This window comes from Osmerus mordax, chromosome 9, assembly GCF_038355195.1.
Source record: "Osmerus mordax isolate fOsmMor3 chromosome 9, fOsmMor3.pri, whole genome shotgun sequence".
NCBI lineage: Eukaryota > Metazoa > Chordata > Actinopteri > Osmeriformes > Osmeridae > Osmerus > Osmerus mordax.
In genome coordinates, this window is record NC_090058.1 from 15,128,210 (window position 1) to 15,146,218 (window position 18,009).

General features: G+C 46.3%; 2 protein-coding genes across 2 annotated transcripts; both read right to left on the bottom strand.

Moving 5' to 3' along the window:
- Positions 1-676: 676 nt before the first annotated feature.
- txlnbb (taxilin beta b) lies at positions 677-5,231 on the bottom strand. Its single transcript, XM_067242537.1, has 10 exons — positions 5,155-5,231; positions 3,809-4,061; positions 3,569-3,660; positions 3,111-3,281; positions 2,653-2,847; positions 2,210-2,329; positions 2,038-2,112; positions 1,657-1,749; positions 1,458-1,553; positions 677-1,345 (listed from the first exon to the last, which is right to left on the bottom strand). Exons 2-10 carry the CDS (start codon positions 4,038-4,040, stop codon positions 746-748), a joined length of 1,674 nt encoding a protein of 557 aa, XP_067098638.1. The 5' UTR covers positions 4,041-4,061; positions 5,155-5,231; the 3' UTR covers positions 677-745.
- A 1,263-nt stretch (positions 5,232-6,494) lies between these two features.
- Positions 6,495-15,200, bottom strand: hivep2b (HIVEP zinc finger 2b). Its single transcript, XM_067242536.1, has 6 exons — positions 11,245-15,200; positions 10,858-11,015; positions 10,293-10,468; positions 10,102-10,200; positions 9,172-9,962; positions 6,495-8,959 (listed from the first exon to the last, which is right to left on the bottom strand). The coding sequence occupies exons 1-6, from the start codon at positions 14,881-14,883 to the stop codon at positions 8,534-8,536; spliced, it is 5,289 nt and encodes a 1,762-aa protein (XP_067098637.1). The 5' UTR covers positions 14,884-15,200; the 3' UTR covers positions 6,495-8,533.
- Positions 15,201-18,009: the final 2,809 nt, after the last annotated feature.

Consider the following 18,009-nt stretch of genomic DNA (forward strand, 5'->3'; position numbering starts at 1 on the left):
TCCTGAGTTATTTAGTCACAAATTTGTAACTCAGCTTACAATGACAGACCTTTGGAGCTTAAACGTCATCTATTTAACCTTTTTGTTGAAGGGCCTGATACTGTGGAATTTATATATCCTAGACAAAAATAGAAACTGTATTTTAAAAGGACAACTGACAAGAAGTCAGCCATATAATACCATAAATTGGACACTGTAGTTGCAGCTGAGAACATTAACTCATTTTAATCTATCTATTCCTGACAAGGGATATCCGTCTTATCGCTGGGCATATATATGTCTCCAATGAACGTCGGCCTGTAAGTCCCATAGCAGTGGTAGAACTGCGCCCTCTTGTGTTTGTCTTGGAGAATCCTAGACAAACACCCTTTTTATTCTGGCCCCTTTTTATTATGTAGATTAATGGCATGAATAGATTTTTTGCAATTTAATTCGAGTGACCAATGACTACCATGTGACTTGTTTAATACGTAAATTATTACATACATTGATTTCTATCTTAATAAATCAATCTCAAACTTTTAAATGACCAATAAATTTAAACACTTTATAAGAAACTTCTTCAAAAACCTTTGAAATTTGTTAATAGTGTATTTTAACATATCTATCCTTTCAGCATGTGTGATCATAATACCACAAACTGTTCTCTCTCTAAACAGAAAGACAACACAATGCACACATGTACAGTTATTCTTTATTAATAGGAATTTATTTGAAATATAAGTCAGCAGGTTTTTCTGCTGCTTTAGTCAACATTCTCCATTTCCTCATCTCTCAACTCCTGAGCTTCTCCTCCCAGCGTTTCTTCCTGGTTGGTGAGGTCATGTGACACGGTTGTCTCCTCGGTGTGATCACCATGGCATCCATTACATTCTTCTATGTGGTTTTCCTCAGGGCCCTGGCTGGCCTCAGTGTGTCCATGTGACTCCACACTCTCACTGGACTCAGTGTCTTCAGAGAACTGCTCCAAGACATGGGATATGGTGAAGGAGGAGGCGATCTCCTGCAGGCGGCTCTGCTCTGCCTTCAGGCTTGCCAGCTCCCTCGTCAGCGGTGTCTCAACTGGGGTGGAGACGACAGGCGCCTCGGACGCAGCTTCTGAGGCAGCCTCAGAGGCATTCGTTGTTGCGGCAACAGAAGGGCTCTGGTTAGCCTTCTCTTCGGTTGCTTCCGGAACCTCTGTGGTCACCGTCTCCAACGTCTCGCCGCCATTGGTGCCCCCTTGTTGCGCTTCCTGTAGCTTCTGATGCAGGCTCTTCCTCTCCTCCTGCAAGGCCCTGCACAGTTTCTCCAGCTTCTGGTTCTTCACAGTAAACAGCTCAAACTCCTTCTCCTTCAGGGCTTTCTGTATGGGGTTGAATTAAAGTGAGAAAACCAGTTATGATGACTTCCTGTTTGAATCATTTTTTGTTATTTCAACTAGAAGATGAGGCAATATAAAGGCTGATGTTTCTTACATCTGTAGCCATATCAACAAGAGCTTTGTTGCAGCCGTCAAAGCGAGTTTTCCAGGACAGAGACTCCTTCTCCAGCTTCTTCATCTTCTTAGACATCTAGGAGACAGGATTCCAACTTGAACCGTGTACAGGAAACGTGGTCTCCATGCTTGGAAATGACACGATAGTATGCCACATGTACCATAGGTGTGATACTAACCTTGTCCATGTCCTGTTTGAAGCTTGCGTACACACCATTGCTCTTGGATACGGTGCCTTGGAATTCATCAAACTTCTCAGAGTACATGGAGAGCTTGAGGGAGAAGATGCCATCCCAGAAGTCAGAAAGGACATAAGATGACGCACTCAGAACATTCCACACTCACATATAGCAGTCAACAGGTGGACGTATTTGGATGACATCAAATTTCCACTAAATGACACTTGAACTAATTGTGACTTTAAAGGTCTTACATTTAAATTCGATTGAAAGGTTTTCATGGTATTTTAAACCTTTGGAACCATTTGGCTCCAAAGGTTTAGTCACAATTATTACATTACTTCTAGTTAATGTGTGATAACAGAATGACATATGACTTACTTGGGCTTTCATGCTGTTTTCATTCTCTCTCATATGCCTGACTTGTAGCTTCCACTCTGCAGCCTGCTTCAGTAACTGTGGAGAACAGAGGTCTGTGAATACGTGTTTGCTGCATTAATGTTATCTCACGTTTGAGCTCAGTCATTCTCCTGTCAGTGCAGTTGGCCCTTACAAGCTCTTTCTCTATCTTGTGCTTCTCCTCTGCTTCTTTCAGGATTAGGTTTGCTTGTGCAAGTTGGGTTTCCAACAACTTCTGCTTCAAGTCTCTGTGTTTGAACACCTTCTCAAGGTTCTGCAAGGAAGAAGACAAAGATTTCGAAATTACTTGTTTCTACTGAAAATATATCTCATATCTATGTGCTTGATGTAAGCACAGCTATGAGCTACTTTGAATGGGACAAAGAACACCATTGTAAGATTGACCTCAATATTCAGATGACAATGATAATTAATATTGAACAAAGTAAAATGTGTTATATCACACAGGACTATCATTAAAGCAGAACAAGAGGAGAGAGCAGACACTGAGTTAATTTTAAACTCTCTCTCCACCCCTCCCAACCCCCCCCCCCCCGCCCCCCCGCCCTCCCACCATGCTAAAACGTAGGCCTGTACCGCCTCTCTCTGGTCGTACTGCGAGATGAGCCCTTTGAGTTTCTCCGCCAGGTCGCTGTTCTCCTGACACAGCCGGGTGTTGCGACTGCTGTGCTCCTCGATCTGGGCCTGGATGTCGCTGAGCGTGCTCTGGAAGTGAGTGGTGATGTCCTTCCTCTTCAGGTCATCCTCCCGGCACCTCTGGAGCGTCTCCTCCTGTGATTGGACCAGGCCCACGGTTACCCTCAATAACCACATGCAAGCAGCATCCAAACTACATTCGTCTCACCCCTTCACTTTGTTTTGACAGTGTCTGCATCAGCACACCAACTGTGCTTGATTCGTTTTACACCTCACCAAAACCAACATTCAAGCAGCATCCAAACTAAAGCACGGAATCCTCAACTTATTTTCCACAGTATCTGCATCAGCACACTTACTGTACCAGGAAGCGTACAGTTGGACAGTTGGAGACTTACCTTCAGGGTCTTGTTGTGTCGCTGCAGTTCTCGACAGAGCCCCTCCAGCTTGCTGCGCGCCAACACCGCCCGGCTGTGTTCACTCTGGAGCTGGTCCTTCTCCTTCATCACCTGGAGTAGCTTCTTCTGCAGCATCTTCAGCTGCTTCTGGTCGCTCCGGTGCTCCTCCAGCTGCCATGCACACACACACATACACATAGAAGCACATACATATACAGACACATAGAAATACACACACACACACAAAGAAGCACGCACACACAGACACATGGAAGAACATGCACAAGCACATACGCGCAGGTATACACACATCCATATAAGCACACAGACACGCACATGCACGTACACGCACGTATACACACACACACATGCACACACAGATATATCTATGTTACTGTAACAGTTTCCTCCCCAGCTGTATGCTAGAGCAAATGTGCCACAGGTTTAGAGTCACTCACCAGCTCAGCATGCTTTTTGATGATAGCCTCCAGTTTTGCCTCCGGGGTCCCAAGTTTGTTCAGACTTTGCATTAAAAGCATGGCCTCCTTCCCTGAATGGAAATATCAAAACTAGAATAGTGTGCAATGCTTCCATGCAACAATCAGTGCACTTATTCATGAACGTCTGTGTGTATTTTTTCATGTACTTCTGTGCTAGCTCGCAGATAGTGACCCAGGCACACAGAACAGAGAACCCACCCAGGCTCTTGAGCATCTTCTTTTCCAATCTCTGGTCTTTGGGTCCGCCGGAATCTTTCCCGGCGGAGAGCTCGTCTGTGTCCTCTGGCTCGCCGTTGTCCTCAGCCGTCTGGTACGTGCTGATGATGTCCTCCAGCTGCTGGCAGAAGTCCTCAGTCAGGTCCACCTGGGGCTCAGAAGGGCCCCCGGGTGCCGGCACCTCCACAGGGCTGCTCTCCTGAACGGTCTCCATTTTACTGTGAAAGGGCTTTCACTGAGAGGAAAATCGTATTGGTTGTTAGGGACAACAGGTAAATGTTTTTTTGTTTTGTTTTTGCCAGAGATTCGCTTTTTTATTTTGCGGATTTGAGGGGGAATCTGTGAATAATCAGGAACTCATATGAAAGTCAATGAGAAAGTATCTGCCAGTTATCTAATGTCTTACCGTAGTGGTTATTTGTATCTAACCGGCTTCAGACTTTAACAATATGTAAATAAGATTTGCAATCTAATCTGTCAAAATTCAGTATTGTGTGTGTCCTGGTGGGTTCTGGTATCCCGTGGCTCAAGCCTGTTTATCTATGTAAAACGAGCTTGCTTGCACAGCTTTCTCACTCCCCTGGTCCCCCTGCTCTCACAAGTTGAGCACATGGCACCTGTTCTGGGCCCACAAGCTATTTTAGGAACTACTTAATATGGTCACGTTATTTATTTATTTCTATTCCCCCCTGTTGATGTTTATGGTAGACTTCATGTGTGCAATATTTGTTTAATTACCCCCAAAACTGAACTGTACTTCAAAGTACTTTACTAAGTAACCATGGAAAACTACGTGTTAGATAAATCCAGCAGAGACAACCTGTTACACATATGCAAAAATTGTTACATATATACAAAAATACATATTATTACTTTCAAATATATTCACCAAATCCACCAAGTTAATTATACATATTGTCTAGTTAAATTGGATGTCTTGTATAGCTACTGCAACAGAAATGTAAACATTTTTCAAGTAGCTGTCTTTCCAAGTAGGTCGATTCCAAGAACCAAACACATAAGGTTGGAGTCCATGTTTCACTGGACACGTAAAAACATGAAACATTTTCAGTTTGTTTGCAAACAAACAAAGGACAAACAGTCCATCGTCATTGTCTCCAAATCAGTAAACATTTATCATCAACAATTACAATGCAAAGCTCATATAAAGAACGGTAATCCCGAAAATCTGGTCAACAGTATGGACGTCAGGAAACCTTGTAGAAGTTGCAGTTATTGAAGAGTTATTGAAGAGTAATATACATTCTACACCATGCACTTGTTTAAATGTCCTAATCAGACATAGGAAGGAGTGAAGTTCCTCTTACCAGGACGGGACAGGAACGAGGAGGGGAAAGAAGTGGAGCGAGGGGCCCAGAGAATCAGCCACCACAGATACAACAGCTGTGATAAGACAACCCCAAAATAAACCTCAGAGACACAACTCTCCAACACAGAGAGAGAGAGAGAGAGAGAGAGAGAGAGAGAGAGAGAGAGAGAGAGAGAGAGAGAGAGAGAGAGAGAGAGAGAGAGAGAGAGAGAGAGAGAGAGAGAGAGAGAGAGAGAGAGAGAGAGAGAGAGAGAGAGAGAGAGAGAGAGAGAGAGAGAAAGAGAGAAAGAGAGAAAGAGAGAAAGAGAGAAAGAGAGGGAGGGGAGAGAGAGAACATAGCCATGGCTCAAAATAACACTGCCCACATACAACGGACGAGCCTGCTCAGGAGAAATGACCCAGAAACCTTCCTCAAGTGAGAGGAGGATGTGAGTGACTTCATGTGAAAGAGAACTGAGGACAGGACCGGGCTTCTGTGGGGATTCTTCAGCACCATGTTGGGGTAGTCCGTTTGTGGTCTTTGCAGCTATTTGTCCTGTATCTTAGAAGTAATTGGATTTACTGAGAATAATAGTTGCTGTGACTGAAAGTACCCTAGTACCTACAGTAGGATTGGGAGAATTAGCAACTAGTCTTTAACACTGGGAGAATTAAACCCTAGTTCCTACAGTAGCACTGCCCTGCAGACCCAATATATTCAGAACTCATAACTTTTGTGGAAACTAATGACATCAAACTATTTAAGTAATACAAGCAATGCCGTTTTAATAGTAGTTTATACAATCTATTATTTATTTTTTTACTTTAGAGATTAGAAAACTAACAGTTTGATGTAATCAGTTTCCACAAAGGTTTTGAGTAAACCAGTTGGATAATTAGCCCCTAGACCTTACTGGGAGAATCAGACCCTAATCCCTACAGTGATACTGTACACATTGTATTTGCTGCAAGTTTATCTCACTGTCAGCAGTGTTAAATGCAGAAAAAGTAGCCTATTCTATGTAATTACTTAAGCTGTTTTATTTCAATTGGGGTGATTGTTTCACACCAGAAGATGTCAGTGTGTTGTTTGAAGCTTTTCACTTTCATTTTGAAAGAATGCCCTCAGGATTTATGCACACGTTGGAACATGGAACCTCATTGGACGTTAAGGGTGCCCCGATGGTTTAGGCATAGGTGCTGATCTGTGAAGCCCTGCATGACATTTCTTGTAAAAAGGACTAAACGGATAAAGTTTGATTTCATTTCATTCTAAACTGTAAATGTGAATTTGATTGACATGCAGTATAAATCTTGGGTAGGAGACTGTGCAACAATAAGACTCAACACATGCATAGATTAGGAGTATCTTCTTTTAAAACAATTTTAAATGTAATCTTAAAAAGTAGAGCACCAAACAATAAATTCCCTATTAGAGTAAAAGAGGCACTCCTTCCGTACTATCCATAATGACGCTTAACAACTAAACAAGCGATTATGCCCCAAAATGTACCTTTAAAATGCCATTGCAGAGATAAATAATCTGTTCTCTGTATGTGCACAGGGAGTGTTGAAAACATGAGGCACAATCCAGTTCCGTAAATACAATACAAAATAAAACAATTTTAACAGTCACAAACATTGAATTCAAATGGAACGGAAAATGAAGACCACCCATTTCCGTTAATCAAGAACGAGCATTGAACACTGTTGGCATTATACATTGTTAACATTTGGATCATTACACTCAAAACTCGATGTGTTCAAACTAAAATGAGAAGTACACCAGTAATTCATAATGTAAACATGAGGGAATAAAATCTGTTTACAAAATATTGAACAAACTAGTGTTTGTTACTTTTGAAGATGTAAATGTGATTTTCTTTCCCTGTCGTAGTAGACGGTTGTTATTCTGAATAGAAGTTTCCCTTTGTCCTTACATTAAACTGAAGTCAAAATACCTTCAAACAGATACCAACAAATCACATAGAAGATCCCGGATGCAACGCCACAGCTGAAGTCATCAAATGACAGAAAGTAAATATGCATTTAAGTGAAAAAGGTTTTGAGCTGAAGCATCCTAGCCAAACCTTCGACACCTAAACATAATCATACTACAGTACATAAAACAGTAATGATAGTCGTTTTGCGACGCTTAAAATAAATACAAAGCAAGCCCCTGATGCTTACCGTACCTGCATGTGAGCTCGCACGCCGAACACGCACAGAAAATGAGAAATCAATCAAATAACTGGAATGTTTAAACTCATATTTGAATAAATTCTGATTGTTGCTTCTTCTTAACCAACCAAATCAGTTTGTCATCCAAGTTTAGATGAAAGTGCATATTCACATTCATTAGTTCCATGGTCTTTACAAACAAACTAAAATCGGTTAAGCCAATAAAGCAATGACTGTTAAAAAGCAATTTCAGCCTGCTCACCGATGCAGACGTATAGGTATCTATATATTTATATAGTGTATAAATAGTACTCAAATATTTACCAGGATTGATAAGTGCTTACCTTCTAATGTTATAAAGACATCTTATACATAATTACATTTCTCTAATTGTGCAATAACAAAACTCATGCATTTTGCAAAGATAAACCACAACACTGAGAAAACGCAACAAAGTAAAACATTTTACGTTGATTGTAGAACAGAAGTCAAGCTGCGCTTAACAGCAGTTTAGTTTACACAAATCAAAGGCTATGGATAAGAGCAATCTCACTGACAATAACACTTCACTTCCGACACTTTGGAAATTACTTCCGAAACACTTCTTCTTGCTCAGTAATGACAAAACAGGGCAATGAAGCAAAATAAAAAGGCACAGAATTATGAGGCTTATTCAAAAGCACCAAATTGCACAATAAGCAGGTCTACAAAAATTTGGTCTGACTGTTTTTTTTAAATACAGACACTACCCTTTTCTTCATTTTCCTTAGGATTAAATCCTTACTTTAACAATTACACCCTTACACCATTCGATATGAATACATTAAACAACAGTCTATTTTTAAAGTACACATACATTGTTTGTATGCACATTGGGTATAGATATTTGTATCAATAAATATGTTTGTGTGCAATTATATGCAAACTACTACGTCAAATAAAGGGATATTTAAGCTTAATTTCTTTCCATATTGCACATTTACCCACAAAACGTCCCCTGGACTCCTGCCTCTGAATTAATAAATCAAACCAGTCTCTAGCAAACCTAGCAACATGGCTGCTTCTTAACCGTAAAGGTAGTCCATGGACAAGATAAAGCCTTAAAAGGTCATGTAAGAGGTCATGGATGGGCAGAGGGATCTGCGGATTGTGGGATCTAGCAAACCCACGCACACTGGAGGTGTATCCATCCTCCAGGGTGTTTCTATGTTGAGGGCCTACTTAATATCCCCTGAGGTGATGCTGAGGGAGGCGATTGCTTTCATGCAGGTCTGGACATTCTCTTCTTGCTTGATGTTGTTGATGGTGAAGTGCGGGGCATTCTCAAGGGAGTCCTGGTGGGGGGAGAGACTGTCACACTGCTGGGTCGAGTCTTCCTCCCCGTTGTCTTGAGCTCTGATGTAGCCGTCCAGAGTGCTTCCTCCTGGGCTGTCACTGGTCTGGGGGCTGGGAGCTGGAGAGGGACCCTGGGCTGAGCTGGAGGAGAGCAGGGAGCAAGGCGGCAGCTGGATCCCACCGATGGGAACCACAGGGAGGAGGCTCCGGGTCTGCAACTGGGAGTGAAGGGGTAGATGGCTGAGGAGGTTCTGGTGGGGGGAACCGGCAGGACCAGACAGATTTTGGGGTATGCTGCTCCGTTGATCCTAAAGGAAAACATGTGACCATGAGCGCCCTTACAGTATCACACCTTCCTAATGATGACTAATTGATTCTGACAAAAACATCACTTCTGATTCCCTCAAATACAACCTGCCAATTTATGTTTGAATGCAAAAAAAAAACATTCAAAGATATCTGACCAGACATTTTACGATATCTGTACAGACAGATTAATAAGGGTGTTCCTATCACATACCAGTTCCATCTCTGTGGTCTCTGGTTGTGGGACCAGCTCAGTCTTGACCTGGTGCCTGATCTTCTCCCCTCCTCTGTGTTGGTGCGAGCCTCGCCGCGGGGACACAGCCCTTAGGACCACCCTCTGACGGCCCCTCGCCAATGGCTCCTTCCTCCCTCCCTGCTCCGCTCCGGGGGACAGGGGTCTTTCCATGGAGGCTGGGGAGAGGTGCTGGATGGGGATCAGGCTGGGAGAGCTGGGCCGCAGGGGGGTGGAGTCCCATCGGGGGGAGGAGCAGGAGCGTCCTCGAGGGGAGAGCTCTCTTCTGGGGGAGGGGTAGCGGAGGCGGGAGGGAGATGGTTCACGCAGGGGGGACTCCCAGCCCAGTGACAGCAGACAGGAAGGATAGGTGTCGAAAAGCAAGCAGGTCTGGTCTGAGGACAGCGTGTTCAGCGAGTCCTCCTCCTGTGGTCTCTCTTTCTGGTCATTGTCAACCACGGCCAGGATGCTCCTGCGGTCGGTGCCCGTCCTCCTGCAGGTGGGTTGGGGGTGGAACTCTGCGTCTGGCAGGGGGATGAACGAGCAGCCGTGGATGACAGCGGTGGCGGTGACTGACAGAGAGGCAACGCCACAGGGCTGGGGGCTCGTACTCCTGGAGCCCATTTTAGGAGTAGAGTCCCCCTCGTATTCTTCATCCTCCTCCTCGTCTTCATCGATTTCGTCAATCTCTTCGTCCATGCCGTCGGAGTCGTCCGCGTCGGAAAACTGGTGCTTGGCTGCACTCAGTCCGCCTGCCTTGGACTGGAGGTCATCTGTTTTGTCAACAAACACATCTACAAACGTCAATGTTATGGGGACCCAGTTGCTTTCTAACTGCTGTCGTGCAATTTCAAGATACATATTTTAGTACACAATAAACAGCCCAAGAAGGCATCCATCCATTGTTCTTACCAAACTCCTGTATCTCTGCATCGTCCAGGGAGACGGACACCCCCAGCTCCAGACACTTCTTCATGTGAGCCTTCGATTTCATGTGTTTGGTCAGGTTTCCTGTATGCCATACATTACATTTGACGATTACAAATGGCATTCCTTTCACATTCATGAAATAAGCAAAGAGACTTAAGGAAATCTTTGAGCACCTTTAGTTTTGAAGGCGAAGTTGCAGACCCTGCAGACGTACGGTCTCACGTCCGTGTGTGTGCGGATGTGTTTCTTCAGCATGCTTGGTTTCTTACAGCGGATGCCACACTCCTCGCAGATATACTTCCCCCTGCCTCTGCCCCTCACGTACACGTAGTCCTCGTTGGACTTGTACCTGGCAGGAAGAGACTGACCTTCATTTGGAGCAACGTAATGCTGGGTTCACAGAATGTGTGAAATGCCTCTCAGTTGTAAAACTGGGAGTTCTTTATGTTAAATATTAAAAACTACAGTTTTAGAAGTAAGAAGTCAAACATTTGCAAACTCCAAATTCTATAACAGCTTATGCCTATATTGTCAGCTGTGTATCAACCAATCTTCAGTCAGAAGAGATAGATATACAACCTAATAATAAAGGACCATTTTGCAAATGACAGGGGTTGACAGGAAAACATATATCACAGTTTCGATCAAATCTTTCGATCAGCCATGCTAAAATCCTCACACACGTGTTAACGTTTCATCCTGCGCTATGTGTACAATGTTTATGTTGTCATGACCAACCCTCCTTCGAAGATCTTGATGCGAGTGGGTGCAGCTTGCTTTGGCGGGGCCTCCCGCTCCTTCCAGTCCTCCTTTGCAGCCTTGCCCCTGCAGCTGGTGTCCTTGGGTCTCCTCCCACAGGGGAGGTCCACCTCTCTCAGCTCTGGTTTCCTCTGGAGCTGAAACAGATGACCAAACATTCTTGTTAACATGCCGTTTAAGCACACAGGATATTGACAATGTAACACAATGCTTTAATGGCACGGTGTGTAAGGATGTGACTTAGTGCTGTAAACGCACACACACAGTGCCAAGACTGGCGGTGGGGCTTGGGAGTAGGGGGGTCAGGAGTGGTTGGGGAAGGAGGGGGAAAGGGAGGCGAGGGGAGGGGAAGAAGATGTCTCTCACCTGTTCCAGTCTCTGTCTCCACAGGAGGAGCGAGGACACCACTTTCCCCGTCCCCGGCTGATGCATAGCTGCCATGGTGTAGGCGCAGGAATCTGTCGTCTGCTTGGAGCGCAACAGGGCCAGGAAGGCCGAGGTGCTGAGGTCTGGGGGGTTGGGGTCATGCGAGCTCACGCACCAGGCAGCGTACACGGAGGAAAGAGGCGCGTTGTGGGAGATGCAGGGCTTGGTGAAGTTCAGATAGCACCAGCTCACACCTGTTGTTGTGCCGAGACTCGGAAACTGAGGTAGCACTTTGGAGCCTTTGCAGTCGGAGAACAGGATGTCTTGACTGTGCACCAACTGCTCTGACGTATCCATCTTCACCTTGGTGTCCATGGCACCCTCTGGGGGGTCGCTTGCATACTGCAGAGAACACGGCCGGGCGCTGGGTTCCTCTGGAGAGCGAGCCATGGCTGAGTCTGTTACATCACAGCTCTCTGTCAGCATGTGCTGCTTTGAGGTGAAGCGTGCTCCCAGGGATTCTTCCTGAGAGCCCAGAGAGGACACACTCCCCAACTCCGACACGTGCCTTTGCTCAGTTATTCCGCGGTTCCCCAACTCCACAGCACTCAACTCCTCCACGATCTGGCCAAACATTTTCTCCTCCTTCACCCGCTTCTGCTGTTTCACCTCCATGAACAGGTCCAGGCTGCTGGCAGGAGACAGCACGCGCTTGCTGGCTCCGCCACTGGAAGCGTTGGTGGTTGAGATAGTCCTGGAGGTCAGGGATAGAGGGATGCCTGTCTTCAGCTTGGCCAGGGACAGATCGAGAACCTGGACTGTTAGTGGCTCAGAGAGAAGTCCTCTGGTGTAACCTAATACGGGCTGACAAGAGACTGTGGTGGAACCGACACCTTGGTTCTTGTGGTGACTGTCCAAAATCTGAGACACTGTGGTGTACGTGATGCTACCAAAGCACGGCACGTGTGTCTGTATCCTGACAGGGACTGTCAGGCTGGAGGGGGGCTGCTGAGGGCAGATGTTACCTGTTGCAGATCCTGGCAGGGGCTGTGAAAGCACGGCGGACGCGGACAACGCCAGAGCGCTGCTGCCGTAACACTGGGGAAACAGACGCAAGTGGGTGAATTCAGGGTCCATGTTCAAGGACTCCTGCCGCACCAAATGACTCGGGTCTTGTTCAGCCCCAGCGACGCCCCCATGCCTAAGCCGGGACGTTGGAGACAGACTGCCGTAGTCAAACGACATGCTGCGCGCCTCGGGGAACTCCCTGCGCAGGTTGCACGGGGCCTGTTCAGACGAGGAGCGTCTCATCTCATGTTGCTGACGCTGGTTCAGGACCAAGAGGGAGTTGCCACTTCCTGGCACAGCAAGGAACTCCAGCGGCTTTCCACCATCATCAGGGCGTCCTGGGGAGACTGACTTGAAGCTGTCCTCTCTGTCAAAGGAAAAGCTGGAGCTGTAGGATAAGTTGCTGTCCTGACTGGGGCTCCGGGAGAGACTAGTGCATGCCGACTCAAAACTAGATTCTCCGGAGGAGTGCTCGATGTCAGCAAGGCGCAGTCTCTTCTTCTTCGGGGGGAGTTTTTCGGGGGGGAACTGAGATAATGTCTCGCTCCTCTGAGGCCACTGGAACTCCTCCACGTGCTTTTCAGGCTCTTTTACCTGAACTTCCGGGACTTTCTCTGGGGTGTCAGGCTCGACAGTGACCCTGATCTCTGGGACCTGGATGTTAGACTGGCGGACTAGCTTGGGGCCCATTTGATATGACTGGTCTAGTCTACACTCACTCAACTGATGCCTCATAATCTCAGCTCTACTCAGTCTCTCCTGCACTTCAACGTGCTTTGCGGTTTGCAGTGAACAAATGCTGTCCTGCCTCTGACTTTGATATGGTTCAGACTGAGACCTGTTTAATGAGTTTGTGTGCTGAATGACAGAAATTACATTACCTAAAGACTTTCTTCCTATGGCTTCAGGGCTGACTAAGACCTCCATGTCGTGTCTGTCCAGCTGAGTGTGCACGCTGTGCCCGGCCCCACGGCTGAGCTGTTGTGATTCATAAAGCCTGGCTAAGTCCTGCCTCTCCTCAGACAGGTCACAGCGCCTGTCATATGGCCCCACAGAATCCTCCTCCTCCCTTTTCTCCTTCCGACGTTTCCTCGTCGCTAGTTCCAGCCCTTGCTTCTGAAGTGCTGCGCAGGATACCGTCTCAGAGAGACCTTCCCCGCCCATCCCCGACGGTGCGGGCTGGGGGCTCTCAGCCACGTTTGCGAAGTTTTCGGTCTCGGTGTGGCTTTCATGAACGGAGAGTTCGAAGGCAGCCTGTCTTCGGAGCCTCCTCATCCCTCCGGGGCTCGTGCGCTCATCAAAGGAGTGGCTGCCTCGCAGGCCTTGTGGCATACTGAGGCAGGCTGCCGATGACGTGGGCATGGAGTTGCTCCGGAAGAGAGGCCCGGCATCAGAGGCAGGGTCCAGCTGGGAATCTTTAATCTCCTCTCTCGTGAACGACCTTGTGTTTATTTTGATGGACTCAACCAGTTCTTTCTCCTGCGTGAAAACACGGGATACCCCCCTCTCTGAACCCTTCCCCTCTCTATGCGTGGAATCGCTAGAGTTGGCCCTGCAAGTCACAACAGCCGTCTGTTTGGGACTTGGTCTGTAACACTTCCCAAACATGATTTCTTGATAGGACTTGGCGTTGGTGTTTGGGGGACCGCTCTGGTGCTCTGCACTCTCAGAGCGAGAGAAGTAACCAGAGTCTGTGCTGCCTTTGCTAGACTGGCTGGGGAGGGAGAGGGACTGGTCAGTGTCGCTGCTTCTCTTTTCCGAGAGCCGCAGCGCAAGCCTTTGCTTGATGGTGCTAGATTGGATTGCAGGGCTGACCTGAGCTAGAGCAAGAGATGCATTGATTTCTTTGATCTGGGATGAGCCGTCCTCAATCGGCGTCATTGTGGATCCCTGTTTCTGTGCCATGAGATGGGATGTTTTCACGGCAACACTATCTGGTTCCTCCGAATCCACTAACAGAGAGTCGGTGAGTGTGTCCTCGTCTGTGTCTGAGCTCTGCTCGGCGTCGGAATACAGCTCCCCTTCCCCTTCCAGGGACCCCTGATCCATGTTGGCACTGTAAGATCCCAGTTCTGAAAATGGCACTGTTCCAGCTTTGACAGAGTGAGCATGAGATTTTCTGTGTTTATATAAATTACTCTTAGTTTTAAAGGAGAACCCACATGGGATGCAGGGATAGGGCCGTTCGCCGGTGTGCGAGCGGATATGCTTCTTGAGCACACTGGGTTTGGCACAAGCCCTTCCACAATAATCACAAACATACTTCCCAGGCTTTTGCGGTTTCGGCTCTATCTTACACACTTCCTCCGATAGCAACTCTGTGCCTGACTGGGGTCCCTGTGGCTGGAGGACCAGGGATAAAGTGGGGGACTTCCTCAAGGGGGAGGGCCCACAGCCTCCCAGGGATGGCACTGACGCCAATTGGCTGACGGTCTTCTGTCTGGCGAAGGTAAGTGACTGGTCTTCCTGAGGAGTGTACAAGGGTAGCTCATGGTAACGATGGCCTGCGGCAAGGGGCTGGGGGGAGCGCTGATCCTCTAACGGCTGCTGCCTTTTCCCTGAGAGAGGCATTTCTGATGATGCACATGTGTTTCCACTTGGAGCCACCGGAGGTTGTAGGTTCGAGTCCCTCCCCCTCTAAATCCACCCAGGGGCTTCCTCTTATAGCCTGAACAGTTGCTGGCTCTGATGTCCTTTTTCTCTGTTCAACATTCCTCCCCCGGGGCAACACAGAGCATTTCTCTTCAGCTGTAGTTTCAAGTGACTCCTGTTAATCCAATGTCACCTTCTTTGAGGATCGATTTCCGGATAATGTCTGTTATGTAATCTTAATAATATTAGCAGATATGCGAATTAGCTGCAGGACAGGGACATCTGAAAGAAACCAAAGAAACAGAGAAATTATAATTTGTAAAATGAGACATTAAAAAGTTGATAAAAACATGATACTAGCTAGTCATGCTAAGAATGATTGCTCAGGTAAAGACAAACAAAACTATAATTATAATCATAGAATATTCCAAGTTCTTTCATGATAAACAAAGCAACTCTATTACTCTTTCGCACTCAGATCAAGTATAAAATAGAATCTAATATGACAGAAACCAAATCAAACATGCTAATAGTCTCCTAATCAAAATGATTGCCCTCTTAAAATCCTTCAAATAAACAAAAAGTGGTGTATAAAATGTATAACGAGCAATGTGCACAGCAGGAATGGAATGGAAAAATCAGTCTTTTTACCAGCCTTTAAAATACCTCCACAACCTCATCTTACCCCTGGCTGATGCCCTACATTTACTGCAGAACTGTGTGTGTGTGTGCGTGTGTGTGTGAGAACGTGTGTGCAAGCACGTGTAGTGCTTACAACGTAACATGGCGTTTGGTTAAGTTAGCTTTGAGCCTGTGTGAGGCTTATTTTTTCCACACACTAAAACGCAATCCTTGCCGTAACCCTGCGACTAACAGACCCAGGGGATCTGTTCTTGTTTAGCCCCAAAATCAGTCTTGTACAAGTAGCATCCTTCCATGATCTTTAGTTACAACTGGAGTCTGTGCCTGTCATTACAGGGCCAGTCTGAGGCATTGTTGAGCTAAAGTGCCTTTACACACAAGCTCCACAGCAGGGGCCTGGGTCTCTGAGGGAAAATTACTTCTATCTTCTCAGTATCATAGGCTGTATGCACTATAACGAGGTTATGCAAGATTATCTGGTTCAAACCCTCTGAGTTCCCCTTAATTAGGACATCCTACGTCTCTCTCTCCTCTCTATCTCTCTTTCATTCTCTCTCTCTCTCTCTCTCTCTCTCTCTCTCTCTCTCTCTCTCTCTCTCTCTCTCTCTCTCTCTAACTCTCCCTCTCTCTCTCACTCCTCTCTCTCCGTCTTTGTTACAGCAGCTCCCCAGGCATGAACCTGAGGACAGAAATCCAAGGTGACTCTCAAGATGTCTAGATAAAAGCAGCTGCAAGCCTGAGAACCAACACCGAATATTTGTGACAAATGGCCTCACACCGCCGGTTCTAGAAGACTCTGTGCCACAGTCATCCATTCTGTTTCTGGGGGCCTTTCATGGAGAGACAGGGAAAGAGGGAAGGCGTATGAAGGTGGCTCGCTTGGGCCAGTGGGTGCCGAGAGATGAGGTTTACAGAGGTAAGGGATGTCAGAGGTGACAACACTGTACACCCCTGGATCCTGCTCTCTTCAAGGTCACGACCTCATTGCTGTTTCCATCCTTTCTCGGCATTGAGAGGAGAGAAAGAGGCAGACAGAGACAAGACAAGCTCTAGTAAACCACCACAAACAACGAATACCTTTGAACTCCTGAGAGAGGGAATGAAGCCTACACTTCCAGAGCATACAAAGTAACACTGAACAACACGTTAACTCAACAGGCAGACTTTGTGTGCTCATACATCATCAAAGCCCCCCATTCAGAAATCTGTCTCTGCCTTGTGGAGGTAGTAGAGCTGTATCAACCCATTGTACAATACTGACACTGGAGTGCTACTGTGGAGGAGGTGGGTGGTAGGATGGTGTTGTGAATGGTTGTGGGTGGAGGGTTCTGATGGTGCATGCACTTTCCAAGTCGATGAGGAATGGCAGAATAACAACAACAAGCACCACACAGCTTACAGCATACTGCAAGAGAACAATGAGGCAATTACTGTATAAATGGACAACATCCATACTGCAGTCCCACGTCTGAGCCTATAGCGTTTATTAGAAGGGGTAGTTACGGTGTCTAAGATGACATGAAATACATGAATATAATAAGAAGATTACACTGTTTGGGACACTGGGGTGTAATCCCCATCATATGATACTGTAGTGCCCAGTACACAGCATTTAGAACAACCATCAGCGTGGGCTATTACTGCCTGGTTTAAATGCAGACAACCTCAAGGTCTGTGGTTAGCCGAAAAACCACCCCATACACAGAAACAGCCGCCGAGGTATCAAACATAACCCCCTCATACAAACCCGACAGTCGTATTCTCCCTTGTCCCATATTGCCGGTCACATGTGACATTCCTCGTATTGTATATTCCAGTTGTCCATTATCCGCATATTTGGGCTAATGAATGAAACTGAAATCAGGAAGAAGAAAAAAAATCAGCAAGGTATAAAACCTCATCAATCAAACGCGGCTGGCTGACTGAGTAGGCATTAGAAGATCTATTGATGTGAGCCAGTCACCGGAGAAAATACCCAACCGTGACGCGGACCAAGGCACAAAAATAGCAAAGGGGCCCTGAGAGGGCTTACACAACACACCACGTTTAAGGACACTTTCTCAGTGGTCTCTGGTGAAGCAGCAATTGCTTAATCTCTCGTTGACGGGCAATATGCTACTTTACACAAAACGAAGATAAAAATATCCCAATCGCTTAAAAGACAAAATATTGTCAAACGAAGGCTACAATAAATATTTCTATGACTTGCATTTGTTAATAAACTAGAATACACTAAGAGGTACGTGTAAGGTCTGTAAAAACAAAACGCTTACTGTCTCACGTCTAATCGTCACGAATTATATATCTGCCGACCTTTTCTGTCACTTCCCAGATGTTAATCGGAGATCAGTAAAACGATGCACAGTCCATGCTATTGGCTGACTGAATTGGGGACAACCTGGCAGCTGATAGAATCAAAGGGGGACTACCTGCAGGTAGCATGCTTTATAGATGCGCTAAGGG

Coding starts and splice junctions, on each gene's coding strand:
- txlnbb (XM_067242537.1), bottom strand. CDS start 4,040: ATGGAGACCGTTCAGGAGAGCAGCCCTGTGGAGGTGCCGGCACCCGGG. Junction 3,282..3,568: donor TCAAAAAGCATGCTGAGCTG/GTGAGTGACTCT, acceptor TGTGCATGGCAG/CTGGAGGAGCACCGGAGCGA. Junction 1,554..1,656: donor TCAAACAGGACATGGACAAG/GTTAGTATCACA, acceptor CCTGTCTCCTAG/ATGTCTAAGAAGATGAAGAA.
- hivep2b (XM_067242536.1), bottom strand. CDS start 14,883: ATGCCTCTCTCAGGGAAAAGGCAGCAGCCGTTAGAGGATCAGCGCTCC. Junction 11,016..11,244: donor GGAGACAGAGACTGGAACAG/GTGAGAGACATC, acceptor CATCTGTTTCAG/CTCCAGAGGAAACCAGAGCT. Junction 8,960..9,171: donor AGACCACAGAGATGGAACTG/GTATGTGATAGG, acceptor GTTTTCCTTTAG/GATCAACGGAGCAGCATACC.